This window comes from Capra hircus, chromosome 2 (genome assembly GCF_001704415.2).
Source record: "Capra hircus breed San Clemente chromosome 2, ASM170441v1, whole genome shotgun sequence".
Lineage (NCBI taxonomy): Eukaryota > Metazoa > Chordata > Mammalia > Artiodactyla > Bovidae > Capra > Capra hircus.
The window spans coordinates 17,521,313-17,548,867 of NC_030809.1; the positions used below are offsets into that span (position 1 = coordinate 17,521,313).

Genomic DNA, 27,555 nt, shown 5'->3' on the forward strand with positions numbered 1-27,555 from the left:
CATAGTGGCTGTACTAGTTTGCATTTCCACCAACAGTGCAAGAGGGTTCACTTTTCTCCACACTCTCTCCAGCATGGCATTGAAACATGTATAATATCATATAAGAAACGAATTGCCAGTCCAGGTTTGATGCAGGATACAGGATGCTTGGGGCTGGTGCACTGGGATGACCCAGAGTGATGGTATGGGGAGGGAGGAGGGAGGGGGATTCAGGATGAAGAACACGTGTACACCTGTGGTGGATTCATGTTGATGTGTGGCAAAACCAATACAATATTGTAAAGTAATTAGCTTCCAATTAAAATAAATAATTTAAATTAAAAAAAATTTCAAACTTGTAGATCACTATAGATAGCCATAAAAGATGATTTTCTTTTCTGTTTCAGAAAAGAAGAGAAAAATACATAACTGGTCAAGTTCAAAAAAAAGGCAGAAAAAATGTCTCTCAAAAGGTGAGCAAGAAGGATGAAGTTGTCATTCCCTTGGTGTTCATTAAGGTTCTTCCCTCCAGCCACATGGCGACTCCACCCCAGTGCCTAGACCATCTCATCAAGGACTATACCTCACAAAGGGAGAAACATGTTGGTTCTAACAGGCTTCTTTTATCTTATCACTGGGAAGGAATGAGGTGGAGGTGGACAGGAGGCATCAGACAGCTTTGAGATATGGGACTTCCCAGGTGATACTAGTGATAAAGAACCCACCTGCCAATGCCAGAGACACAAGGGACATGGGTTCAATCTCTGGGTCAGAAAGATCCCCTGGAGGAGGGCATGGCAACCACTCCAGTATTCTTGCCTGGAGAACCCCCATGGACAGAGGAGCCTGGGGGGGCTACAGTCTATAGGATAACACAGAGTCGGACACGACTGACGTGACTTAGCACGCACAATGTCCAGTGCAAGTTCAGAGCCAAGAAGAACAGATAAAGCAAAAACCTGAATGTGTAGGCAGGATTCAGATTCCCAGCCCCAAACTGGGGTTAGATTTGCGGTCATCGAGTGTTCAGAACCACCCGCAGAGATGCTTAGCATGCCATTGACTCCATGCATGAAAAAGCATCTTATTTGTAGCACAAGAAACAAAACTGCATGTAACTCTGTGTTTTTCTGGACCCTCTGCTTTATTCCTTTTCATGCTTATCACCTTTTAGCCTTTTCTTCCGCACTTTCTCCCTCTTCCCCTGCCCCTCTCCTTTCTCCTTGTTTCTTTAATTCAAGATGTGCCCATGGGTGGGGATTGTCTTGGATTCCCAGCCCTTAGGATGGAATGTGGCACCCTGGGAGGGAATCTCCTCTCAGCACCCAAACTGGAATCATGACATGCATTTCAATGCTTTGGACATTTTCCCAATTTTTCTGCTTGTTGCCAATACCCCTCAGTCTTGGGGTCTGACCTAGGAAGGGACCAGAACCTCCTCCCTCACCCTTCTCCTCCCCTTGACTCTTTTTCCCAGTCCCCAGCCCCGCTGCCTCCTGTCACATGCTGAGTTCTCTCTACCAACAACTTCTGGGAACACTTGACTTTCAGACCTCTGAGCTTTTCTTGTTGGTGTATAAAAATAATTTTTGGAACATAGAAATCCCCTTTCACTCTTGTGTTTCTGAGATTTTGTGTAGTATCTCCAAAGTGGCCTCGACTGAGATCCTGGGCTAGATTCTGCCCTTTCCCGAAAATTGATTAACTTCATAATTAGGGAACCCTGACCATTACAAGGGACTTCCCTTGTGGCTCAGCTGGTAAAGAATCTGCCTGCAAGGTGGGAGACCTGGGTTCAATACCTGGGTTGGGAAGATCCCCTGGAGAAGGGAAAGGCTACCCACTCGAGTATTCTGGCCTGGAGAATTCCATGGACTATACAATGTATAAGGATGAAAAATACATAATTTGAATATTTTCTAAACTATGCTGCTTGTTACACATTCATTCCACAGAGATGCATTGAGCTGAGGCGTGTTCTGGCCACATGCCTTAGCTCCTGAGGACTTAGCAACAAGCAAAACAGACAAGACCCCTGCCCTCACTTATATTCTCACTGATACACGTGTAATGAAGAGTCAGAATTGAAGGAGGAAAAGAGAAACAGGGTTTAGGGAGGAGAAGAAAGATACATCCAAGAAAAAGAGAGGAGTAATTATAGAGAAATAGTATGGAGAAGGCAATGGCACCCCACTCCAGTACTCTTGCCTGGAAAATCCCATGGACGGAGGAGCCTGGTGGGCTGCGGTCCATGGGGCCGCGAAGAGTCGGACACGACTGAGCGACTTCACTTTCACTTTTCACTTTCATGCATTGGAGAAGGAAATGGCAACCCACTCCAGTATTCTTGCCTAGAGAATCCCAGGCATGGGGGAGCCCAGCGGGCTGCCGTCTATGGGGTCGTACAGAGTTGGACATGACTGAAGTGACTTAGCAGTAGCAGCAGCAGTAAGAGGCAGGCAGGGGTACAAAGGGAACTCAAAGTGAGGGGACTGGGAATGTGAGAGGAAGGTCGCTAACGAGAGGGCCACTGGGACCCCAGTGAAAACTCATCACAAATCTCTATTTGGTCCAGGAGCAGCCTCATCAGGGCTCAGAATCCAAGAGACTCAAAAGAAGGACGACTCAACCAGAAATTCAAAGGTCATGACGAGAGCCCAAAAGGCACAGGCTGAGGGTGCCCGAAAGCCTGCACAAAAGGACAAAGCTGGTGGTGGCACTGGTCACCTGAAGGCTCAGCGTGGGAGGGTCTCTCGTGGAGCCCGCACAGGTGATGCAGCTCTAAAGTGGCCGCTAGAAGGAGGGGGAAGCACTGGTGAGGCGGCATGAAGACAGAGCAGGGGTCTCGGGGTCTGGGGGTGGTTGTTGGGAGAAGTAATCGCATCCACAGGGTGCAGGTCGCCTCAGCAGTGTCCTGGGGACGCAGGTCACCTCTCCCAGGTTCTGCTGTTTACATATCCATCAGCAGAGTCACCTCCACTCCATGGAGTCTGGGGGCTCCTCTCTGATTCGGGCCGTCCCAGTGACGTGAGTGCAGCAAACCTTTTCAAAGGGGACACTTTCTCTGGGTTATTTCTTCATGGTTTGTCTCTGGAGGTAAAATAGGCTAATGCATGAATCTGCAGGTTTAAAATTATCTCGGGACTTCCCTGCTGGTCCAGTGGTTAAGAATCCACCTAACTGTGCCGGGGACATGAGTTCAGTCCCTGGTTGGGCACTAAGCTCTCGTGCCACAACCACTGAGCCTGTGTGCCACAACTAAGACCCGACGCAGTCAAATGAACAAATAAATATTTTAAAAAATAAGATTATCCCATACTGGGAAACCCCTGGTCATCCGGTGGTTAGGATTCTGTGCTCTCACTGCCGAGGGCCTGGCTTCAATTCCTGGCCAAGCAACTTAAATCCCATAAGTGGCATGGTGTGGTGTGGCCAAAAAATTAAATTAAAAATAAAATAAATAATGCCATATCTGATGATCAAACTGTTACCAGTTTAGACTCCCACAAATGTGGTGTGGACACACTTTCCCCTATGTCTTCACCAGTGCTAGAAATAACAAGGGCTTCCCTGGTGGATCTGATGATAAAGAATCTTCCTGCAACACTGGAGAACCAGGTTCAATCCCTGGGTCGGGAAAAGCCCCTGGAGAAAGGAATGGCTACCCACTCCAGTCTTCTTGCCTGGAGAATTCCATGGACAGAGGAGCCTGCTGGGCTACAGTCCATGGGATTGCAAAGAGTCGGACACGATTGGCTAACACACACACAGGAATAACAAGCCTTTTCCATTTGTTGAACACACAGGCCAAGAGAGATAGTCTGCCAGTGTTTTCCTGGAAACTTCTCTGCGCACTGCGCAGGGTTAAGCCCGAGGTGGGAGGTCACAATACTGCTCGCCAGCATCTCAGAAGGTCACATACTCCTGCCCTGTGTACTCAAGAAGGGCCATGTGACTTGGCCAGAGAAATGTGGACAGAAGTGAGGGGGCCACTGCAAGCCAAAGCTTGAAACGTTTCTAAAACGGGCCAGAAAGTGAGTCATTTAGGCTCAGCTGGCCACACCGGTTTATGGCTGCTACTTTAACCCTTTCTTGGGAGCAGGAAACGGGCAGAGGCAAAAACATGAACAAGTAGGCCTGGCTCCGCTCCAATGAAACATTCATTACAGAAACAGACACTGGGCCGATTGGCTCCTGGGCCGTAGTTTGCTGACGTCTATAATAAACCACTGAGTTCTGGGAGGACCATAAATGACTTCAGCATTCTCTAGCCTCGTTTACTAACATCCCTGTTTTCATCTGGGGCTTCCAAGACAGCGCTGGTGGTAAAGAATCCACCTGCAGGAGACATGAGACACAGGTTCGATGCTTGGGTCGGGAAGATCCCCTGGAGGAGGAAATGGCAACCCACTCCAGTATTCTTGTCTGGAAAATCCCATGGACAGAGGAACTTGGCGGGCTACAGGCCATACGTTAGCACAGAGGTGGACATGACTGAAGAGACGTAGCACGCACTCTTTTTATTACTTTTAAAATCCTTATTGAAGTGTAGTTGGTTTACAGTGTTGTATTACTTTCTGCTGTATAGCACAGTGAATCAGGTATACATAATACATATATCCACTCCAGTTTAGATAATTTCCATCTAGGCCATTAGAGAGTATTGACTGGAGTTCCCTGTGCTGTACAATGCAGGTCTTTATTTGTTGTCTATTTTATATATAGTATCATAGACAGCCCTGCATTGATTCCTATTCTGGTCAAGTTCATCGCAGGTCGACGTCTTGAGGAGCACTGGTACACTGTACTTACAGAAAAATGCTGGTGCGTACTGTACAACTTGAGGGACTCACACGAAGGAAAAGCCCAGGTGTACCCAACAACCGGGTCAAGAAATAGAACATAATCCACACCCATATTCCAACCCCTAGCCACACCCCCAGGGTCTCTTCCAGCCTGGTTCTCTGAGCATCACCCAGCGCTTCCTGCTCCATCCTGCTCAGGGCCAGCTCATGTATCTCCTCCCCCATCACATACTCCATCCCCATAGCCAACCTCTCCATCCTCCTTCTTTGCTACACAGCTTCAGACTCACCTTGAACAAAGCCTCTTGAACTCAGCAGGTACAGTGTTTTTTCTTGGTGGCACTTATCACAAGTATAATTCTTTTTTGATAGGTTTTTTTTTTTTTTTTTTTTGGTTCTCTGTTTTTTCAGCCATACCTTGAGGCATGCAGAACTTCCCCAACCAGGGACTGACCCCACACCCCTTACTCCGTGCGGAAGCACAAGTCTTAACCATTGGACCACCAGGGAAGTCCTCAGATCTCTTTATAAAAAAAGAAAGAAAAGAAGTATAGTTAATTTACAATGTTCTGTTAATTTCTAGTGTCCAGCAAACTGACTCAGTTATACCTATACATGTATCCTTTTTCAAATTCTCTTCCCATTTAGGTTGTTAGATAATATTGAGTAGAGTTCCCTGGGCTATACAGAAGGTGCTTGTTGGTTATCCATTTTAAATACAGCAGTGTGTACATGTCCATCCCAAACTCTCTAACTATCCCTCCCCGCACCGTTCTCCCCGGTAACCGTAAGTTCTTCTCTAAGGCTGTGAGTTTGTGTGTTTTATCACATGTGTGACTAACTGTCTGTACATCCTATTCAGTTCGGGAAAATCAAATGAGGTCAGAAGGCCTTGCTCGTGGCTCCAGCTGTCCTCTGCGCTTTGCAGTTTGTGCTTAAATAGCTGTCAGATCAATACATTATCCATTCTTCCTCATCAAGTATGAATACCTGTATCAGGGCCTCCATTGACCCATATAAACTAGAAAAGAGCCCCTTCCTTGACACACTTATATCTGGCAGAGTGATTCTTGTAACCAGGCCCTTTACTGCCCCCTGCTGGAAAGAGGCCAGAAATGTGTGAATGGACTATAGCTCTGATGTCACTAGGAGCTCCCCACCCCTCACCTTAAAGGGGGACTCTTTGCTCAGTGTGTATTCCACACGGCCATACACAGAAGCCCTGCCAACGATATGTAAGTGTCTACGCCACTTTACACTTGGCAACCGATTTGTTCTACTCTTTGCCATTTAATCCTCAAATAGGTATTTTCCAGCCCATTTTGCAGATTCAATTAGAACATAAAGGACTTGCATGAGCTGAAACCAACCTAGGTGTTTTAATCTCAAGTCCTTTGTTTTACGCTGGAAAATAACTACTCCCCCTCCAGATCTTTGTAGGAAACACAAGTAGGAGGCAAGAGTCTAGGCAAACACTGACAGCTGTCCGTCAGCATCAGCTTCTCCCACCTCCTTAGCATGTCCGCCTACCCGGCTTTGACTTCTGATTTAACACCTTGTCTTGGGGTGGCAAAGAGTCTGATGCAACTGCAGTGGCTTAGGAGGCACACACACACTCTGTGTGGGACAGAACAGCCTGGTGGGCTACAGTCCATAGGGTCACAAAGAGTCGTACACGACTGAATGACTGAGTACCCACACACACCCTCTGCTGTTAAACGATGTGGAATCTTGTTGCAGTGTTCCTGATGGCATGGAAAGAGCACACACATAGGGCTGGCATGTCTGGATTCCAATGCCGGCCTCATCTCACAGTGCGGTGACCGCCAGGCATCCTCCCTCCAAAGCTGTGCCAAAGTCCCCAACTCTAAAATGAAGGCCATGACCACTGCCTTCCCTTTCTTAAGGCTGTTGTGCAAATAAACAACAAAACATACGTGCTGCTCTTACTAGTCCCCTAACTGGTGCTCTCCAGCCACTCCATCGCCACACGGGCCCTTCCTCTACAGACCACAGGGGTCCAGACTTTTCCCCAGGCCATGATGGGATTTTCTGCCTTAATTTTTATTTATTATTATTATTTTTGACTGCACTTGGTCTTCATTGCTGCGAGCAGGCTACTTTCAAGTTGTGATTCAAGGGCTTCTCATTGCAGTGGCTTCTCTTGTGGTGGAGCACAGTCTCTAGGGGGCATGGGCTCAGTAGTTGCTGCCCGAGGGTTCTGGAGCACGGGCTCAGCGGTTGCAACAAATGGGCATAGTTGCTCCGTGGCGTGTGGAAGCTTCCCGGACCAAGGATTGCACCTGTGCCCCTGCATTGGCAGGAGGATTCTCAACCACTGACCCACCAGGGAAGTCCCCAGGAGTAGTGTTCACCTTGTGCCTCTTTCCTAGGTTCTGTAAGAATCCCTGGAGGTGGTCTTCCCCATCACATACGGGGGTTTTTCCATTCTGCTCTTCTTTGTCTCTGTTAGGCTTTTCTTTTCGTTTTCTCCACCAGGCTTTCATCTCTATGAACTCCCTTTGTATTGGGTTTTTTTTTTGGTGTTATTGCTGTTGCTGTTGCTTGTTGTTTGGTTGATTTGGGGTTGTTTTTTGTTTGTTTTCTGGCCACGCTGCTCAGCATGCAGGATCTTAGTTCCCCGACCAGGATCGAACTCGTACCACTTGCGTTGGAATCACAAAGTCTTAACCAGTGGACCAGCAAGGAAGTCCCTCCCTTTGCTCTTTAATTGCTTACTTATCCTAGCAGGTTCCTCGTCTTTGCTCACATTTAACAGCACTGACCTAATAGATGTGGGAGAGCTGCTTTCAAACCGCGATCCACCCCTCCAGGCTTCCATCCTTAAATGTCTGTTTACTGAGATGAGAGGTGGGATGGAGACAAATGAAAGATCATGGGAAGCAGATCAGAAAACTTTTTCCCTCCCTGAGGGGTGGGGGTGGGGAGTGGCTTTGGAAGCATTAAGGATGCAAGGTCCCTCCTAATCAGGCAAAGGAGGGGGAGCTGCCTGTGCCCACCACTCTGCACACTGGGCTGGCTGCCCAGAGTTCCCAAAGCCACACACTGCAGCCACATCTGCCTGTGGGCATGTCTGGCATGTCTGTGTCCACTGGACCTGCACTTGATCATTCGGTGACACAGACAACTATGGAAGGTCCCTGTTGCCATCCAAATCCCCCTCGGGATTTTCACAGTGATTCAAAGTTACCCGTGATTCCGCCTTGTCAGCAGGTTAGGAGCCCGTGGTGCAAATGCCCCACTCCGCTTTGATGACATCAGCACGCGCTGTTGTAACCTTGCTCGTGAATTGCAGAGCCAGGATTACAAGCCCACCTAGTCTGGCTCCCAGTGCCATGCTCTCATTCCCTGGGTCATATTTAGTGGGCGGATGCTGGGCACCAGTGGTGGAGCCAGCTGCTCCGTGCAAGAGCACTGGCCAGCGGTTCTTCCCGCCAAGGTCTTCCCACCCCTTGATCTTACCTACCTTGCTACAACCCCTCCTCCGCAAGGCTGAGCTTCCGCTGGGTTCTGTAGAAGGCAACGTTCGCCTCACTTCTCATTTCTCATCTGACTCTGCCTAGTTCATATCTTTCTGAACTAACTCATGGTTTCTTTGCCATTGATGCGGCTCTGTTTCGGTTTTTTTCCCCCAATGATGCGCTTGCTTTTTCATGTTTTCCTTTAGATCTTTCTATAAATGTTCGAGACCAGGGTGAGATTTGGGCTATATATTCTCCTTGCCTCATTGCAGATGCAGCCACATCCAGTATGAATGCGCATCAGCTCTGGGGAGCCCTTTCTCTCTGCCCCACCCCCACCCCAAGAAACAGCTCCTGCATCTGTCTTTAATGAACTCGCCCTCAGTGAGGTTGGTGGGGGATGGGGGAAGCAAGAATTATGATGTTTATGTTGTGTTCGTGCTAAGGCACTTCAGTCATGTCCAACTCTTTGCAACCCCTTGGACTGCAGTCCAAGAGGCTCCCCTATCTGTGGAATTCTCCAAGCGAGACTAGTGGAGTGGGTTGCCTTCTCCTCCTCCAGGGGATCTTCCCAATCCAGGGATCGAACCTGAGTCTCTTAGGTCTCCGGCATTGGCAGGCAGGTTCTTTATTACCAGTGCCCCTGGGAAGCCTGATGTTTATGTTACCTTCCTACTTTTATAATTCTTTCTCCTGAATCAGAACCCCAGATCCCTACTCTAAGGCTGTAAGTTGCCTAACTCTCCATAGGCAAAATGACTAGTCTAGAACTCTCGGGGGTTTTCTTTTCCTCTTAGAGGAAGAAACGGGAGAACAATCAAATGAAAAGGGACAAGACTTCACATTATCCTCTCAGTGCTAACTGCTTCCCTTACCCCCATCTTTGTTTGAATCAGGCAAAAAAAGAAAAAAATCATAGACAGAGAAGTGTTCTCCAACTACATGAACGCAAAGGAATATTCTGGGCTGGCAACGCCCATCAGAAGGACAAGCAGGATGCTCATGGAATAAAGGAGCATTGGGTGATTGTGGATTAGTCTGTAAATGTAAACACATTCACACAATTGAAGCACAATATGTTTATTAAAGTATTTTATGTGATGTAGGGTTGGCAGGGGTCGTTTTGTTTATTAAGGACCCCTCGGTACACCCATGTAGTCTGCCACTCAAAATGGAAGACTTCCTGTGAATTAACCAGAGAATGCTCCCCAGCGTTCTTTATGTTATTATGCTCTTTATGTTATTATGCTCTTATTATTAGAATTCACGGAAAATTCAAGGGGGAGACAGAATGAAGACTGAAGAACACTAAGCTGTTCTTTTCCTTTTTAATAATGTATTTATTTGGTTTTTGGGTGGGCTGGGTCTTCGTGGCTGCGAGTGGGCTTTCACTAGTTGTGGCTGGGGGCCATCTACTCTGTCGCGGAGCACAGGCCCTAGGCACACTAGTGCACGGGCTTTGGTGATCGTGACACACTTGCTTTAGTTGCCTGAGACATGTGGCGTCTTCCCTGACCAGGGATGGAAACCACGTCCCCGGCATTGGCAGATAGATCCTTATCCCCTGAACCACCAGGGAACTCCAACCTGTTCTCTTTTACTTTCAGAAAAACCCAAAGATGAAACTTTCGATTTTCACTCTCCTGAACTCCCTGTGACCTGTGGGGAAGCAAAGGGGATTTTATATAAGGAGAAAATGAAGCAAGGTGAGTTCCTTGACCTTCTGCCCTTTGGAACCCCACGATGAAGGAATCACTAGAAGGGAAGAGAATATCCACGTGTCATCGTTCAGGGCATGGACCCTGCAAGCAAGGCTGCTTTAGAAAAAGCTGGGCTTGAGATGAAGGGATTTTTCCACCTTTTCAATGTCATTTTATATCTGGTGACCAGGCCACTGCCTTTCCACATGGAAGTCATCCATGGACCTGTAGCACACGTCCTTGCCACGTGACAGGCAAATCCTGTCCCAATCCCTCACCACTCAGGTGGGTTTCAGGGCTTCCTTAAATCAGAGAGGAGGAATCGGGTTTCCCTGCTCCTTATCCCACCTCACAGGGAGTCTCTGAACCCAGAATGGTAGAGCACCATGACTAGGGGGATGGAGGTTTAGGGTGAATTCACCGCAGATGGGAGTGGGTGTAAGATGGACTGTCTTTACCTTCCAGGATCCTCAGAGAAGTGTATTCAGAATGAGAAGGGAGTTTGGTTCACACCAAATGAATTTGAAATTGAAGGAAAGCGGAAACGTTCCAAGAACTGGAAGCGGAGTGTGTTTTGTGGAGGAAACAGCCTAGAAAAGCTGCTGCAGGTATTGTAATAACAAGAGACACATAGGTGGTGAGTTTAATTCCCTGAAGGATGAGCGGAATTACAATAACAGAAGTGTGAGGAAATTCCCATCAGGATTCCACAGCGGGACTGAGAAAGAGCTAACCGATCATAGAAAAACACTGTGGGTGAGGAAGTTAGGAACCCAGACTGGTGCTGATGAGGGGAAACTTTAAATACGAGATGGAGGGATTTAAGAAGCTTACCCTGCTGGTATGGGAGAGGGTGGGCTGCAAGGAAACTAGGTGAAGAGAGAGACACCTCTGAAAGCTTCCCTGGGCCCACCACCCAATAAACACCTCCTCAAGACTACACTCCATGTGGGCCCCTTGGTGAAGCATTTCCAGACCATCCTGCCCATGGCCAGTCCCTCCTCTCCACTTCCCCAGCACATTGTTCCATCCCGTGAGCAACAAACAAGGGTACTAGTCTCTGTGATCCCAGGTCCCAACACGAAACCGCTCCATAGCACTCAGAATGTGATCCCTGAAATGAAATCATAAGGATGTTATCTAGAGGAGAAACAGGAAGGAAAAGGAGTGGGTAGGCTAGCAGAGAGAGAAGAACAGGTCTTGAGTTTGAATGACAGAGAATAAATAACGTCCAGAAGAAGAGCCAATGGGAGGAGGGAGCTAGTTATTCTTCCTGCTCTCTTGTACCCAGTAGGCTGTCCATGTACAAATATTCATTCACAAGTGGGGACTTGGATATTTACAAAAGAAAAGCCTTCAGAACAGTCCCATTCATTGACCCGTCCTCTCTTGCAGAAAGGAATTTTGATCTGTCCTTCTTCAAGAAAACATCTCAAGACAGAGGTAAATAGCAGGTGAATTCCTACTACATTCTCAGCCACCATGTTGCAGACTTTCCATTTGCCAAGGCTGGCCTGGGCATCCTCGACCTTCCCAGGCCTGAGTCACCTTCCCATTTCAGCACTGCGGTTTCCTGACGACTGCTTTAGCACACTGATGCTTGTACATGCCGCCTTTTTGTTCATAGTTATCTTAAGAGAGGGAAGCAGATTACTCTTTAGAATGAAGATAAGGAGTGGCATGTGTTCTACAAAAAAGATTTGTATATTGGGATGATCAGCAACCAAATGTGTCAGAAATAGAGTGCTCTAGCTTGAAAAGTAAATATGGTATTGAAACAGACAAGAATAGACAAATAGTAAGAAGTAAGAGTAAGAAGATCATCCTTGATTGAACTCCAAGTATTCCTAACTTTGACATGCTCCTTGTTGGTAACAGCAGAATGGAATGATGTGTTTGAACTGAGCTTTGTCTCTGCAGAGCCTCACGATGGCATTCATTCATTGGCTGTACCCACTATTCCTCCTCAGGTGCCTTTACTTACATAGATAGATCTTCCAGTCTCGAGTCCCATTCATGGGCTTCCCATTAGATATGGGCTTCCAATAGATGCAATGATGCCTCTTCCATCTCGTCTAGGAGGTTAACCTGACCCTTGGCTGGATTCTCTCAAAGTTGATAAGGCAGTGAGGTCCTCCCAAAGTCCCTAAAGTAGTTTATTATATAAATCATCTTTTCCATGCTGATTTAAAATACCTTGATATGTTTAGGGAGGTTCCTTGTAATAGCAAAAAGAATAAGAATACTGATGTCCATCAGGACTCTAAAATATACTGATAATCGACAGAATGGTGGTTTTTAAAAATGCATGTTTTGCAAGTATAAGGGTGTTAAGGTCAGGAAAGCTTCAGGAAGCTTAAACTGGTAATAACATGTAGGGAAGGAGTACAGTTTTGTTTATGTGAATGTGTAGGGCTACGGCAAAAAAAATATCTGGAAGAGTCGGTTATTCTGGGATGGGATGACAAGGGACACTTGCCTTCCATGTTATATATTTATATACAGGTGAAATTTTTATAATGATCATTTATTACTCTTGTAACCAGAAAGAAATAAAGATTTTTAAAATCCAGATCACTAATTAATGGCCCCAATATTATAGTTCCTTCTTACTCCTAATGCTATATGTCAGCAAATGACAGCCAGGGGCACACTTGGCCTTTCAGTCCTCCCCACCCCCACCCCATCAGGAGTCACAGTGAGGTAAAGAAAACCAAGTTTAGTTCTGATCACAAATGGACCAATGCAAGCCCTTCCCCCGACACACCACTGTCGCTCTGCAGTGTACCAAGTTTTTGCTAGCACCTTGCTCTGTTTCTGTGTACCAGCAAGAGATCTAATGCTGATATTGGGTTGGCCAAAAAGCGCATTTGGATTTTTCCATAACATTGGACGGGAAACCCCGAATGGACTTTTTGGCCAACCTAATACTGCAAACGTTTGCTTTGTGGCTGGCCTGCAGGTGCTGCTCCCAGGACCCCAAGGCAACCTGAGCAGCTGGTGCAGAGAATCAGGGGCTCCGGGCCTGTGAGAATCTCCACCACTGGAAGGGCCCAGTGTGCAGACTACAGTTGCTATAGAAACGGCATATAGGGTGAAACTGACAGCTTTTGCTTTTTGCTTTTTTTTTTTCCCCCTTTAACTTTTTGAACAAATCCTAGAACTTTTTGTTGAGGAGTCCACATTCAGGTTAGATAGCAAGATGGTTAGACAGCATCACCGACTCAATGGACATGAGTCTGAGCAAATTTCCAGAGATAGTGGAGGACAGAGGAACCTGGCATGCTGCGGTCCATGGGGTTGCAAAGACATGACCGGGTGCTGAACAGCAACAACAACCCCATTCAAGTGGGCTGATTTGCAACCAACAGTTTAAATAAGTATAAGTAAAATCTGTACATGGGGGTGGTGTTACTTTCAGAACTCAAAAGGCTTTAAAATGTTGCGCAGTTGTTGTAGGATTGAGTTTTAAGAGGGTCAGTCATTGTTTCTTGACAGTGTCAGGGATAGAGCAGCCTTCAACTGACCAAACAATGCCTAGGAATTTGCTGAGCAGGTAGGGCCTTGTTCTACATGTGGGGTGATGGCCCATCCCTTCTCCTGAGTTCCTTTCTGTAGTTGTATATTCTGAATATGTCAAATGAGAAGGGCTGCATCTATGTGGTGTCATTCCTGTGTTCCTAGGGGAAGTCGGGTGCAGCTACGATCTTGTCTGCAGAGACTGTGTGTGATAGCAAAGCTGTCAAGGTATCCCAGGATAGCCAGGTAAAGGTGTGTGGTATGCCTGCAAAGGTGAAGGCCTGCTCCAGCAGGGAGGCTGTTGAGATAGGCACTGAACAGAACATAAGAGCCAAATCTGTGAATGTAAAGCATTTGCCAGTTGCTACGTGGATGGCATCAGTAACGGCATTAATATTGGCTATATTGTGGGGGTCCTTTGTGAGCAATTGCATCCCATTAAATTTAAACAAGGTACCTACTATCCTTTCAGGGGACTCGCCAAACATAAAGCAGAGGACAAACAGGTATACCTCACCTTAATGCCCCAAGGGCATAACACCCACTGCTCAGTACTATCCTGTAGCGGGCATGGGTGTTTTGAGCTAACAAATGACGAAGTGAAATAAAATTAAATCTTTGACACAATCAGTTTTACACGATGGAGCCCACGGACCTTCCACTCTGTTAAAACAGTTCGTAGGACTCAGTAGAAATTAAAGCAGGGCCTTCAAGAACAGAAACTTATCATGTTGTGTTGTTATTTAGTCCCTGAGTTGTGTCCAGCTCTTTTGTGACTCCACGGACTGTAGCCTGCCAGGTTCCTCTGTCCATGGGATTTCCCAGGCAAGAATTACTGGAGTGTGTTGCCATTTCCTTCCCCAGGGGACCTCCTTGACCCAGGGATCAAACCCGAGTCTCCTGCATTGGCAAGTGGATTCTTTACCACTGAGCCACCAGGAAAGCCCATATAAGATCTGTTTAGCGCAAGAGTGATTATCTCTACTTTTCATCCATTTAAATGTCCAATCTGGCCTGTTCTTAAACTTGGAAAGAATGGGTGGTGCCTCCTGGTGGATGATGGCAACCTCAGTGCCCAGAAGAGAACAACATAACTCCAAGCAGAAGTCAGCATGACCTGAGCCAGTTAGCAATCCAAAGAGAGACCCCTAGGTTGGAATGGCCACCCAGTCTCCTGCTTGCCAGCCCAGCTATCTTGTGGTTGCCTGCAGGTAAGTGAGCTCAGCCCTGCACCAAAAACTGGGTTCAGATGTTGAAACCAATGATGTAACACATGTGCCAAGAGAGAATAAAAGATTTATTGCTCATATACAGAGACTTTCTGGGGAGAGGCAAGGCAAGCACCCAAGCTGGTCTGAAAGTGGCTGGAGCGGAGAAAGGGTATGCGTGCTATGTCACTTCAGTTGTGTCCAGCTCTGTGAGACCACATGGACTGCAGCCCGCCAGGTTCCCTCTGTCCATGGGATTCTCCAGGCAAGAATACTGGAGTGGGTTGCCATTTCCTTCTCCAGGGGATCTTTCCAACCCAGGGATAGAACCTGAGTCTCTTATGTCTCCTGCATGGGCAGGAGGGTTCTTTACCACTAGCGCCACCCCAAGAAAGGGTATAGCCCAGGGTTTATTATGGTTAGGGATGTGGCCATGGGCTTCCCTGATAGCTCAGTTGGTAAAGAATCTGCCTGCAATGTAGGACACCTCAATTCAATTCCTGGGTTGGGAAGACCCCCTGGAGAAGGGAAAGGCTACCCACTCCAGTATTCTGGCTTGGAGAATTCCATGGACTGTATAGTCCATAGGGTCGCAAAGAGTCGGACACGACTGAGTGACTTTCACTTCACTTCGCATTGTGTGGCTGAGGTGAGGGTTCCCTTGCTGGGGTGAGGTCTGTCCAACTTGAACTTCTCACTGTGGCCAAGAGAGGGAGCCCATGAGGTTTTCTTAGCACCTTGCCCAGATGTGCCAAGAAGGGGAAGAGGGAGAGGTGGGTTAGAGAAACCACCAGTCATCAAATATAAAAACCAGAGTCAGAGTCTTTATTAGAGTGTGACCGTGGGTATGTGTGTCCTTTCTCTGTAATTTCCCTGTCGTATCATGTGTGCTGGAAACTTTCACTCCAGAACACGGAGGTAGGGGACAGGGGTATCAGGGCCCAACTAGGCCGGCATCTATACTCTGGACCAGCACAGGCCAGGTGTCATTGAGGCAAGAATGGCTGTTGGGCGTCAACCCTAAAGACAGACAGAGGCAGACTGGCAAGTTCAGGAGGGGAAGGCCAGAAAGATTCTTTGACCTTCAGGGTTATGGAGCACTCCTTAGGAGGCCTTGGGGCTTAGGAAGTGGAGAGGGTGCTCAGGAAGCCTCCCCAGCTAAGAGAGATGAACACCATCCCAGATCAGGAAGATGTTTCCCTTTGGCTGAGTGGTTAGTTTTGCCGATGGACTAAACGTTCCCGTCCCTGATGCCCTTGGTCAGGGTCCTCATATTTGTGTTAGGGACAATGGTGGGTGGTGGCAGGGTCCTTTCCTTGGTTGTAACTGATTCTCAGTTGCTTTGAGCCTTTGCTCCATCTCCTGGTGGTCTATTTCCTGACCACCCACCATCTGTCTTGTGGGGAGAGTACCACGGTGGGGCACAGGAAGAAGGACCCCTCTTCCAGACTCCTACCCTTTGTGCAGACAAAAGGTTCCCTTGTGCATGTGGAGGGCATCCCTGGTGGCTCAGATGGTAAAGAATCCACCTGCAGTGCAGGAGACCCAGGTTCGATCCCCGGGTTGGGAAGATCCGCTGGAGAAGAGAATGGCTACCCGCTTCAGTACTCTTGCCTGGAGAATCCCACAGTCAGAGGAGCCTGGCGGGCTAGAGTCAGTGAGGTCACAAAGTCAGACACGACTGAGCAATTAACCTGTGTGGCGCCCCACCCTGTCTGTCTTGTGGGGCTGGGAGCAGAATCAGGACTCCCACCTGTGAATCTTTGTTGTTGTTCTCCGCTGAGTCATGTCCAACTCTTCGCAACCCCGTGGACCGCACTATGCAAGGCTCCTCTGTCCTCTGCTATCTCCCAGAGTTTGCTGAAATTCGAGTCCATTGAGTCCATAATGCTATCTAACCATCTCCTCAGGGTGCTCATATTTGTGTTACGGACAGTGGTGGGTGGTGGCAGGGTCCCCTCCTTGGTTGTAACTGATTCTCAGTTGCTTTGAGCCTTTGCTCCAGCTCCTGGTAGTCTACATGACCACCCACCATCTGTCCTCGGGGGAAAGGACCACAGTGGGGCACTTTGGCACCCCTCCTCCTCCTCCTCCTCCTTTCGCCTTCAGTCTTTCCCAGCACCATCTGAATCTTTATCCAACTGTAAGGATCATGCCTCTCACCTAAGTCACTTGTAAAATTTACTGGGTTACATTCTACGGCCATGAGAAAGACCCCTGTGGATCCTCAGCACACACCCCCGCCCTCAACCAAGCAACCCATTGACACAACAGCTCTGCGCCTTTGTGTACGTCCGTCCGTCCGTGTGTCAGCATAACCTCAGGGACTGTTCTCGGAGTTGCCCACGAGCTTACCTGGGCCTGCGCGCAGCGGCTGAGAGCATCTCTGGGCCAGGCCAGGGAAGGGGGGCAACCTGTCTCAGGTACCAATCCCCTTTTAGCAGGAAAACTCCAAGGAATGTGAGGTGTGCTGCAAAGGGGGCTCGCTTCTCCGCTGTGACACTTGCCCACGATTCTTTCACGAGGACTGCCACATCCCACCCTCGGAGGCTGAGAGGTTAGTGAGACGCAGCCCCGCCCGGGCTCCGCCTCTGATCGCTCATCTCGGGTTGGAAGAGCCGCGGGCCGGCAGAGCCGCGGGCCCGGCAGAGCCCAGGGTGACCCCGCGTAGCCCCATCGGGGCTGTGTTAACACACCCCAGCCCGTGTTTCCCGTGGTATCAGTGCCTCTGAGTCTGCGGCTGAGTCGGGCTGACCCCCACACTGCCCCTGCCCCTGGGAGTTGTCCTTTCCCAGTTTCGTAACCCAGACTCCTGTCCAAAGGGCGGAAAAACACCATTTGTGCTCTGTGATTTCTCAGAAAAGGCAGGAAACGTGGCCTGCTTCTCCGATTTCCCCTGCAGTCTCAACAGGCTGATGGAGCCTCAGTCACCTAGGGGGTTAAGACCCAGTTTCTGATACTCCAACTAGGTGTGCAGGGCCCCTTGTGCTCCCGGGAGCATAGAGGAGGAGAGGAGAACCCACCTCTCACCCTGACACCGCCCTCCACACTCAGACTGCTTTGTGGCTCTCTCAATGGGACCCCTTCCTGCACTCCACTCCCACCCACCTATCCCCCCACCCGCAACCCCCTCCGCCTTGGGAGTCTTAGAGACTCGAGGAGGTGGCCCCTTCCTTCCCTGGCTGCATCCAACAGGAAAAGGAAAACGGTGGCTGTTTCCAAGGACCTTGTCCTCGCTCATTTATGCCCGGCCCCGCAGGAGCCCATGGAGTTGCACCTTCTGCAGAATAAAGGAGTCTTCAGGAAACCAGCAGGGTCTCCAGGAATCTGAGGTTCGGGCAAGGTCCATGCAGCCGGAGGAGCAGCTGGTGAGTGGGATGGGGACCCAAGCCTTCCCCCTTCCCCTCAAACAGGCAGAGGGTCCAGGGAAGGGCACCCAAAGAAAGCCTTCAGTGTCTCACTTCCGAGGATGGAGCTTCAGCACCCAAACGTGGAGGATAGACAGAATTCAACATTCACCTCCCCACCACGGCACCTTGGCAGATGCAGTCAAAAGGCTGGTTGTGTCTGGCTGCTCCTATGTGTGGTTTCTGGGCAAAGGCTTGACCTCACTTTCTCCAGACTGCATTTTGCCTTTAAATCCCTCTTCGTATTTTACAGAAATGTGAGTTTCTCCTCTTGAAAGCCTACTGTCATCCACAAAGCTCTTTCTTTGCGGAGACCCCATGTAATGTAAGTTCTGTTCGACATTTCTCATCCTCTGGGCATCTCTCTGCTGTTAAACTCATTTTAGAAATGTGGAGTGTGCATCCTGCAGGCATCTCTGTTGGTAGAGGGTGGAAGGTTTAGCTGCAGGCTCTGGAGTGGGGCTGCCTCTTCAAAGTTTACCCCATTGCATACCAGCTCTGGGACACAGTATCTTAGTTTCTCTTTCTCTTTAGTGGGAATGTCTTCCTTACAGAGAGCATAGGGTTGAGGATACAGACTCAGGAGACTTGAACGTAGCTTCAATGTAGCTCAACCAGTTTTTAGCTGTGAAATCTTGGATAGTTTACTTAACCTCTCCATTCCCTGGTTTCTCATCAATAACACTGGGGTAATTATAGTAACAATCTCTTCCTGTTGTTGTGGAGATCATATATTGATATATCAGCAGTGCTTAGAACAATGGCTGGCACATAGACGTCAGATATCATTATCAGCGCATACATGTGTGCTTGCTCTCTTCGGTCATGTCCGACTCTTTGCAGCCCCATGCACTGTAGCCCACCAGGCTCCTCTGTCTATGGGATTCTCCAAGTAAGCATACTGGAGCGGGTTGTCCTGCCCTCCTCCAGGGTATCTTCCCAACCCAGGGATCGAACTCGCATGTGCCTGCATCTCCTGCATTGGCAGGCTGATTCTTTACCCACTCAGCCACTTGGGTATTACCCTGCAAATAAAGGCTGGTGTTGGATCCATTCCACGGACGATGCCTGTGCTCACATCATCTCTTTGATGTCTTTGCCCCTAGATTCGAGATTATGGCGAGCCCTTTAGGGAAGCCATGTGGTTGGACCTGGTTAAAGAAAGGCTGACTGAGAAAGTGTACACAATGGCTTGGTTTTTACGGGACATGCGCCTGATATTTCACAACCACAAAACATTTTTCAAGGTAAAGGGAATTTCCTGCCTCCCTTTCACATCCTTTCTACTTCCTCCTCATTTCTGGGACAGCAGAGCTTTGCAAGGATCATGCCTAGTCTTGTGCTGGGGAGCGCTCAAAAAGCAAGGATTATAGAAGGAAACGGTCTCCCAATCTCAGAGGTGGAGAAAGAAACTGAAAGTCGCTCAGTCGTGTCTCACTCTTTGCAACCTCATGGACTGTACAGTCCGTGGAATTCTCCAGGCCAGGATACTGTTACCAGTAGCCATTCCCTTCTCCAGGGGATCTTCTCAACTCAGGGATCGAACCCAGGTCTCCCACGTTACAGGTGGATTCTTTACTACTGAGGCACCAGGGAAGCCGCAGAGGCGGAGAGGAGGATGTCAAAAAGAACGGCAAGCAGGGTCCTTGTAAATTATACCTGAAAAAAAATTTCATCTTCAGTCCCAGAAGGACAGGCCACACCCACTGAGAATGGTCAATTTCATCCTGCCTCCTGGTTCAAATGGGGTGGGGCAGGGTGGAGGGGGAGGCGTTTATGCTTACATGGTCCTTCCTGCCTCAGAAATACAGAAATGAATTAATTAAGATGAAATGAATTAAACTTTCAGGATGCTCATGCTCGGATTTTCTTACTCCTGAGTTTCCCAATGGACTCAAACACCCAAATTTGCTCTCAGCTGGTGTTGGTTTCATCTTTGATTGGTAGGAAGAGCAGCTAGTTGAACTGTATTGCAATCCAAGGCATTCTTAACTTTATTGCGTTTACTCTGATTTTTACTCTCACTTGTCCAGATATTTCTTGGGACATATATAAAGTGAATTCTCAATTCCACCCAGCCTCCTTCCCTCCCTGCTTGCCACCAGTTGGCGTGTTCATGAGCCACAGACTGTAAACTGGTGTCCACCTGTGGAGCTGGAGGGGGGAAGAATCAGGCCAGGGAGCCCTTCAATGCCTGGCACAGTCATAGCCTTGGAGAATGGAAGGGGTCATTTTTCCTTCAGAGAACTGGCTTTCAAGAAAAGCTTTATCTGGTTTGCCCCAAGGTCAGGCTTTGCTGGGGTCCAGACCAGCTGTCAAGTCCAGGTTAACAACCAGGCAGAGCCTCGTGCATTTGAACATCTGAGTGGCAGCCTCTCCCTCCTGTTCTGCTTGTCACCTGGGGGAGTGCAGCTTTCGGGCAGGGAGAGCAGATCTCCTAAGAAAGCATGAGTGATCCATGATACTAATTCTTTGCCCTTGGGCTCCTGTGTGCTTGCTTTTTCTCTCTCTCTTTCAGGCTTCCGACTTAGGTCAAGTAGGACTGGATTTAGAGGCAGAATTTGAAAAGGGCCTCAAAGAACTGCTTATTTGTCATGAAGCCAGTGAGAACAGCTTCCAGGCTCGTCCTTGATCCTGTTCTGCATGGACTAAATCATCCCAGTTTCAGGATCCGTATAATGGTACCCTGGCCATCCTTAGATTGCCAACGACTATGGGATGCTATTGGGTGCCCTCGTCATTCAAATCCAGACTTTGCATAGAATCATCACGTCCTCCACCTCCTTTTATTCTTTTTGTATTTCACTCCCCCACCCCAATTTAATAGTTTCTTGATACCATTAAATACCTCATGACTGTTCACATTCTCTTCATTGTCTCATAAATCCTTTTCCAATTGATTTGTTTAAATTGGGATCCTAACTACTTTCACACACTGAATTTAGCTAATCTCTCTCTTAAGGTTCTTTTCGTCTGTATATTCCCCACTTCCTTTCTTCCTTGCTGTCTACTTATTGGATAACCTGGGGTCTTTGCCCTACGCAATTTTTCATGTTCTAGAATTTTCTTTTTCTTCCTTTTGGCCACACCATGCAGCTTGTGGGACCTTCAGTTCAGTACAGCTACTCAGTCTTGTCTGACTCTTTGCAACCCCGTGGACTGTAGCATGCCAGGCTTCCCTGTCCATCACCAACTCATCACAACTTGCTCAAACTCATGTCCATCGAGTCAGTGATGCCATGCAAGCATCTCATCCTCTGTTGTCCCCTTCTCCTGCTTCAAGCTTTCCAGCTTCAGAGTCTTTTCTAATGAGTCAGTTCTTTGCATCAGGTGGCCAAAGTTTTGGAGCCTTAGTTCTTTGTTTTCAATTTTGGCTACGCTGCCTGGCTTGTGGGATCTTAGTTCCCTGACCAGACATTGAACCTGTGCCCTCCGAAGTGAGAGCACAGTCCTAACCACTAGACTGGAATTCCCATATTCTGGGTTTTTCTACATCCTCCTGTGAAAGTGAAAGTGTTGGTCGCTCAGTGGTATCCTACTCTTTGCAATTCCATGGACTATAGACCGCCAGTCTCCTCTGTCCATGGAATTCTCCAGGCAAGAATACTGGAGTGGATAGCCTTTCCCTTCTCCAGTGGATCTTCCCTCCCAGGGATCAAACCTGGGTCTCCTGCATTGTAGATTCTTCACCATTTGAGCCACCAGGGAAGCCCTCATGCTCTTAGTGGCATGTGTTTTTCTATCTGGCTTTTTTTTTTTTTTTTTTAGACCTAGAGGTTAGATCTAGAGGCTTACCTGGATTCACGTTTGGGGGAGGTTTGTTTCGAGTTGACTGTTTAGTACAGAGACTTCCCAGGGAGGTCTGTGTATTAACATGTAATATTAAGATCTTACAGCAGGTTCAGGTGTTATCAACTTGACCCATCTGTTACACATCATCCTTTCCCCTAATGACTTTAGCAGCCACTGATGCTTATTGCCTAAATCTGTTTCAATAGGGTTTGCAAAATGGTGATATTTAGATTCTGTTACTCCTTCTATGTGGGTTTGATCCTTGGGTCAGGAAGATCCCCTGGAGGAGGAAATGGCAACCCACTCCAGTATTCTTGCTGAAAAATCCAATGGACAATGGCAAGCTATACTCCAAAGGGTTGCAAAGAGCTGGACATGACTGAGCATATGAGCACTCTATTCCTTCTACATTTATTAGTTAGAATTCTTCTGCAAAGGACTCCCTTCAATAATATTTGGCTGCCTTGAAGTACAGTTTGTATAGGAAATAAAGGATTAATTCTGGATTCTTTATTTAAAATGTTCAAGTTAGTGAGTTGTTTCCCTAATAGCCTCTAAAGATAGACACGGAGGTTTATTTTTTTTTTCTATAAAGTATCTTGAGCTCATGGATTTAAATATTTAATGTGCTCCAAACCATTGCAGTTAATATCTTTATTGCTGCTCAACTTGCTTATCAGTGAGTGAGAGTCTCTTCAGTAGGCTCCTGAGTTATTTTGAAATGACCCCAGGACTCTTTGATCACGTATTAGCTACCTATTGCTGTGCAGCAAATGACCCCAAAGTTTAGTGGCTTCAAGGAGTAGTCTTCTTGTTGTCCACTTGTCTGTGAGCCAGAAATTTAGGAAGAGCTCCATGTGGATGCCTTGTCTTTGTTCCACATGGTATTGACCAAGCCCTTTCATGCTTGTACAGTGTTACTTCTGCCACATACTGTCAGTCCAAGCAAATCACCAGACCAAATTCACAAGGAGGGGAAATGGGCTGTACCTCTTGATAGGATGAATGGCAAAGCCATGTTTCAAAGGGAATGTTATTTGGCAAGAAATGTTGCCACGGTCTTCAGAAACACCCTACCATAGTCTACCCTCTGACCACAGCAATTAACATCCTTCCCACATGCAAAGGACACTCGCGACCCCCTCATCCCAATAAGTCTCACTCATTGCAGGACTGGAACAAAGTCCAGGACCTCATCATCTAAATCAGGTTCAAATCAGGTACGTTCCTTAGGTGTGGTCCATTGGATGCAGCCCTGCAGGTACATCTTCTGTGGAACCAAAGATCTGTGAACTACAGGACAAGTTAGTCTCCTCCACTTTCCAAATATAATGATGACACAGGCTGTAGACACTTGCATTCAAACAGGGGGAAATGGATAGTATATAGCAGTCACTGGTCCATGGTAACTCAGAAATCCAATCAGGTGTGTGTCGGCAGGACAGAGAACATTCCTTGATAATCCCTTGATTTATAAATATTATATCCCTCTAATTCCCATCCAACACCACAGGCTTCTCCCATGTCTTCCTACAGGCAATATCTGTGCCTGTCTTCTCCCACAGTACAGTTACTCATTTTCTCAAATCTTAACTACAACAACAATATTTTCAGAATTTCTACACTCATAACACTATGAAAAAAAACTAAGTTGAATTCTAAATTTGCGTGGAATTTTTGTTTCTGTTGTGTATTTAATATACCATTGCACAGGGTATTTTTTAGGATTTTGCATTTGTATTTATAAATGAGGTAGGTCTGCAAGTTTTTGTATATTGCCACAGTCAGATTTAGAGTTACCCTGTTGTTGGTCAGTCACTGAGTTGTGATTTTCAACCCCATAGACTGCAGCACACCAGGCTTCCCTGTCCTTCATTGCCTCCCAGAGTTTGCTGAAACTTATGTCCATTGAGTCGGTGATTCTATCCAACCATCTCATCCTCTGTCACCCCATTCTCCTCCTGCCCTCAATCTTTCCCAGCATCAGGGTTTTTTCCAATGAATCATCTCTTCACATCAGGTGGCCAAAGTATTGGAGCTTCAGCTTTAGCATCAGTCCTTTCAATGAATATTCAGGGTTGATTTCCTTTAGAATTAACTAATTTGATCTTCTTTCTGTCCAAGGGACTTTTTTTTTTTTTAATTCTGATTTTTTTATTTTTTTTAAATTTTTTATTTTTACTTTATTTTACTTTACAATACTGTATTGGTTTTGCCATACATTGACATGAATCCACCACGGGTGTACATGCATTCCCAAACATGAACCCCACTCCCACCTCCCTCCCCATAACATCCCTCTGGGTCATCCCCGTACACCAGCCCCAAGCATGCTGTGTCCTGCATCGGACATAGACTGGTGATTCGATTCTTACTGTTGGTGGGAATGCAAACTAGTACAGCCACTATGGAGAACAGTGTGGAGATTCCTTAAAAAATTGCAAATAGAACTGCCTTATGACCCAGCAATCCCACTGCTGAGCATACACACCGAGGAAACCAGAATTGAAAGAGACACATGTACCCCAATGTTCATCGCAGCACTGTTTATAATAGCCAGGACATGGAAACAACCTAGATGTCCATCAGCAGATGAATGGATAAGAAAGCTGTGGTACATATACACAATGGAGTATTACTCAGCCGTTAAAAAGAATACATTTGAATCAGCTCTGATGAGATGGATGAAACTGGAACCGATTATACAGAGTGAAGTAAGCCAGAAAGAAAAACACCAATACAGTATACTAACACATATATATGGAATTTAGAAAGATGGCAATGATGACCCTGTATGCAAGACAGCAAAAAAGACACAGATGTGTATAGCGGACTTTTGGACTCAGAGGGAGAGGGAGAGAGTGGGATGATTTGGGAGAATGGCATTGAAACATGTCCAAGGGACTTTTAAGAGTCTTCTCCAGCATCACAATTTGAAAGCTTCAATTCTTCAGCACTCAGCCTTCTTTACGGTCCAACTCTCACATCCATACATGACTACTGGAAAAATCATAGCTTTGACTCTATGAACATTTGTCAGCAAAATGATGTCTCTGTATTTTAATACACTGTCTAGGTTTGTCATATTTTTTCTTCCAAGCAGCAAGTGTCTTTTAATTTCATAGCTGCAGTCACCATCTGCAGTGATTTTTGAGAACAGTAGTAATGTTTTCTGTTCTTACTGTCTAAGTTTCCTATCTGGTCTTATCTTGCCATGGCATTTCCATACTTCTTTTTTTGATACATCTTTCTGTTGACTGAAATATGTTTTTAAAGAAACTTTAAAAGAAGGGCACGTGGCTGTTATATGTTTTCTGAGTCTTTGCATATCTCAGAATGTCTTCTGTTGTTTTCATTAACTAACAACATATTGCGCTACACTATATATTTTATCACAATTTCTCACCTTCAAAATTGATTTAGACTTTGTTCCACTGTCTTTGAGCATTTTGTTCTGCAACTCGACTGTCTGATTTCAGTCAAAATTATATTTCTAGTGTGTGAACACGTATGAAATTCCCCCTTTATCTCTGTAATTATATGTTTAGCTATTTTTGACAGGATGGGATTCAGTGTAATATTCTTATCATTGGTCTTGCCTGGCACACTGAGCCTTTTCAGTATACACATGTGGTTCTATTTTCAGCTCCATTACATCCTTCTGATCCACTAGTTCTGGGCTTACTGTCAAGAACATCTTTTATCCTTGCTTGGTCCTCCCTATTTATCATTAAAAAAGAATTTCATAAAAACACTCTTCTTCTTAGGCGCTTAGTATGAGACTTAAATATACTAACTTAATTGCAATTCTATGGTCAATATTTTAAACAATGATCTTTTAGCACTTCCATTTTGCTAATTACTATCTATTAACAAAGCCTCAAGGGATAAAAACTTTATCTTATCACAGTGGTTTTCTTCCCTCAAGACAAAAATAGGAAGTCAGTGCAAATTACTAGATTGCTCTGATCTGCTCTACCCAAATTCTCCAGAACTGTGAGAACTAAATGGCTGCAGTTTCAGCTACTCAGTCTGTGAGATTTTGTTAGGCAGCACAAGCTGACAGATAAAAATCGAGTAACACCATCATCAGAGCCCCCATCCCTGCTCCCATAGCAAGTTGAAAGCTCTTCAACAGGATCTTGCAACTTCCCATTTAGGTACCTACTGTCACAGACTAATAAACAGGAAATGCATAGAGATCCCTTTGGTTCTGATTTCCCGCTGTTTCCACAATAGTGTGAACTGTGAAATGGGCTGACTTCACTTATCATCCAGAAAGGGGTGTAAGCAGTTTGGGCACCTAAAGAAAAGCATGTAATGAAACAGAGCTCCTTTTATAGCTGGAAGGGAAGACGACAAATATGGCCGTAAGGACTTCGGGTGCCCGTCCTGGAGAGCATGATGGATTCCAGAGATAATGATGGCTTTGGATTTCCAACTCCTCCTGCGGGGAGTACTAAAGGTTCCTCTTTGCAGCACAGTCTCCACGCGTTATGGTAAAAGACCCTTCTCCCGGCTGGTTTGCCAGTAGGCAGGATTGCTGTGCTCTAAATTACCTTCACTCCATTTGTGACCTTCTCTTTCATTCTGGCACTGATAAGCTGAATCATGTCTCTCTCACTCTGTTCTATCATGGCTCTGGATTGCTCTATTATTGGGGGAAAAAAAAGAAAACCACTCAAGAGTCATTTCTTTCAGGATGAAAGTTTCAGCCACTATCAGTTCAGTTGCCATGACAACCAAGACCCCTATCCCTGGGACCATCTATCCCTTTAACTTCCTTTTGTTGCTGTTCTCTTTCCTACTTGAAAGAGCGGGGTTTGATTTATTCTGCTAGGCTTAGTGGTCCATATCTTCCCCCAGTCCTTCTGAGCTGGAGACTCAGATCCGTTCTCCTTTTGTTCTCCCACTGCCCAGGCCCACCAAGTTTGGGCCCCCATCTCCTTAAACAATAAAAACTCTTAGTGTGGGGCTTCTGTGGTGGTCCAGTGGTTGAGACCTTCTACTGCAGGGGCCAGAGGTTCAATTTGTTGTGCATAGACAAATAAAATTAAAAACTCTTAATGAAATCAGTGTCAGTGACATCCCTGCAGACAGTGTGACTTGTGTGTCCCTGGAAACCTCTTCTAGTCCTGTACCCAGGCTATTTCTCTCTTCCTGGTCCAGCATGGTCCCATTCCCTACTGGCCAGAGCTGCTGAGAATCCAGGCCACCTCAGGGCTGCCTCCTCCCAAGCTGTGACACAGGAGGCTACTGTTGTTGTTGCTGTTGTTCAGTCCCTCAATCATGTCTGACTCTTTCTGACCCCATAGACTGCAGCACACCAGGCTTTCCTCTCCTGCACTGAGTGAAAAATTGGAAAGTGAAGTCGCTCAGTCATGTCTGACTCTTTGCAACTCCATGAACTGTAGCCCACCAGGCTCCTCAGTCCATGGAATTTTTCAGGCAAGTGTACTGGATTGGGTTGCCATTCCCTTCTCCAGAGGATCTTCCAGACCCAGGGATCGAGCCAGGGTCTCGACCCAGGGTCTCCCACATTGCACGCAGATGCTTTCCCATCTAAGCCACCAGGGAAGGCTTCACTATCTCCCAGAATTTGCTTAAACACATGTCCATTGATTCAATGATGCCATCCAACAGTCTTATCCTCTGTCACACCC

The 27,555-nt window shown here is 46.8% G+C and overlaps 1 protein-coding gene across 8 annotated transcripts in view; it reads left to right on the forward strand.

The window, feature by feature from the left end:
• Positions 1-27,215, forward strand: part of SP110 (SP110 nuclear body protein) — a 52,468-nt gene extending 25,253 nt beyond the window's left edge. The window contains exons 10-20 of one of the 8 annotated variants that reach the window (XM_013973220.2): positions 387-452; positions 2,555-2,749; positions 9,874-9,972; positions 10,432-10,574; positions 11,362-11,409; positions 13,651-13,731; positions 17,135-17,250; positions 17,953-18,061; positions 18,354-18,425; positions 19,207-19,347; positions 26,236-27,215. In XM_013973220.2, coding sequence (XP_013828674.1) covers positions 387-452; positions 2,555-2,749; positions 9,874-9,972; positions 10,432-10,574; positions 11,362-11,409; positions 13,651-13,731; positions 17,135-17,250; positions 17,953-18,061; positions 18,354-18,425; positions 19,207-19,347; positions 26,236-26,313 — 1,148 coding nt within the window. In that variant the 3' untranslated portion in view covers positions 26,314-27,215. Of the gene's footprint in view, positions 1-386; positions 453-2,554; positions 2,750-9,873; positions 9,973-10,431; positions 10,575-11,361; positions 11,410-13,650; positions 13,732-17,134; positions 17,251-17,888; positions 18,062-18,353; positions 18,426-19,206; positions 19,348-20,618; positions 20,968-26,235 lie in introns of those variants that run through there. The other 7 variants (XM_005676662.3, XM_013973239.2, XM_013973234.2 and 4 more) reach the window with 7 other exon arrangements.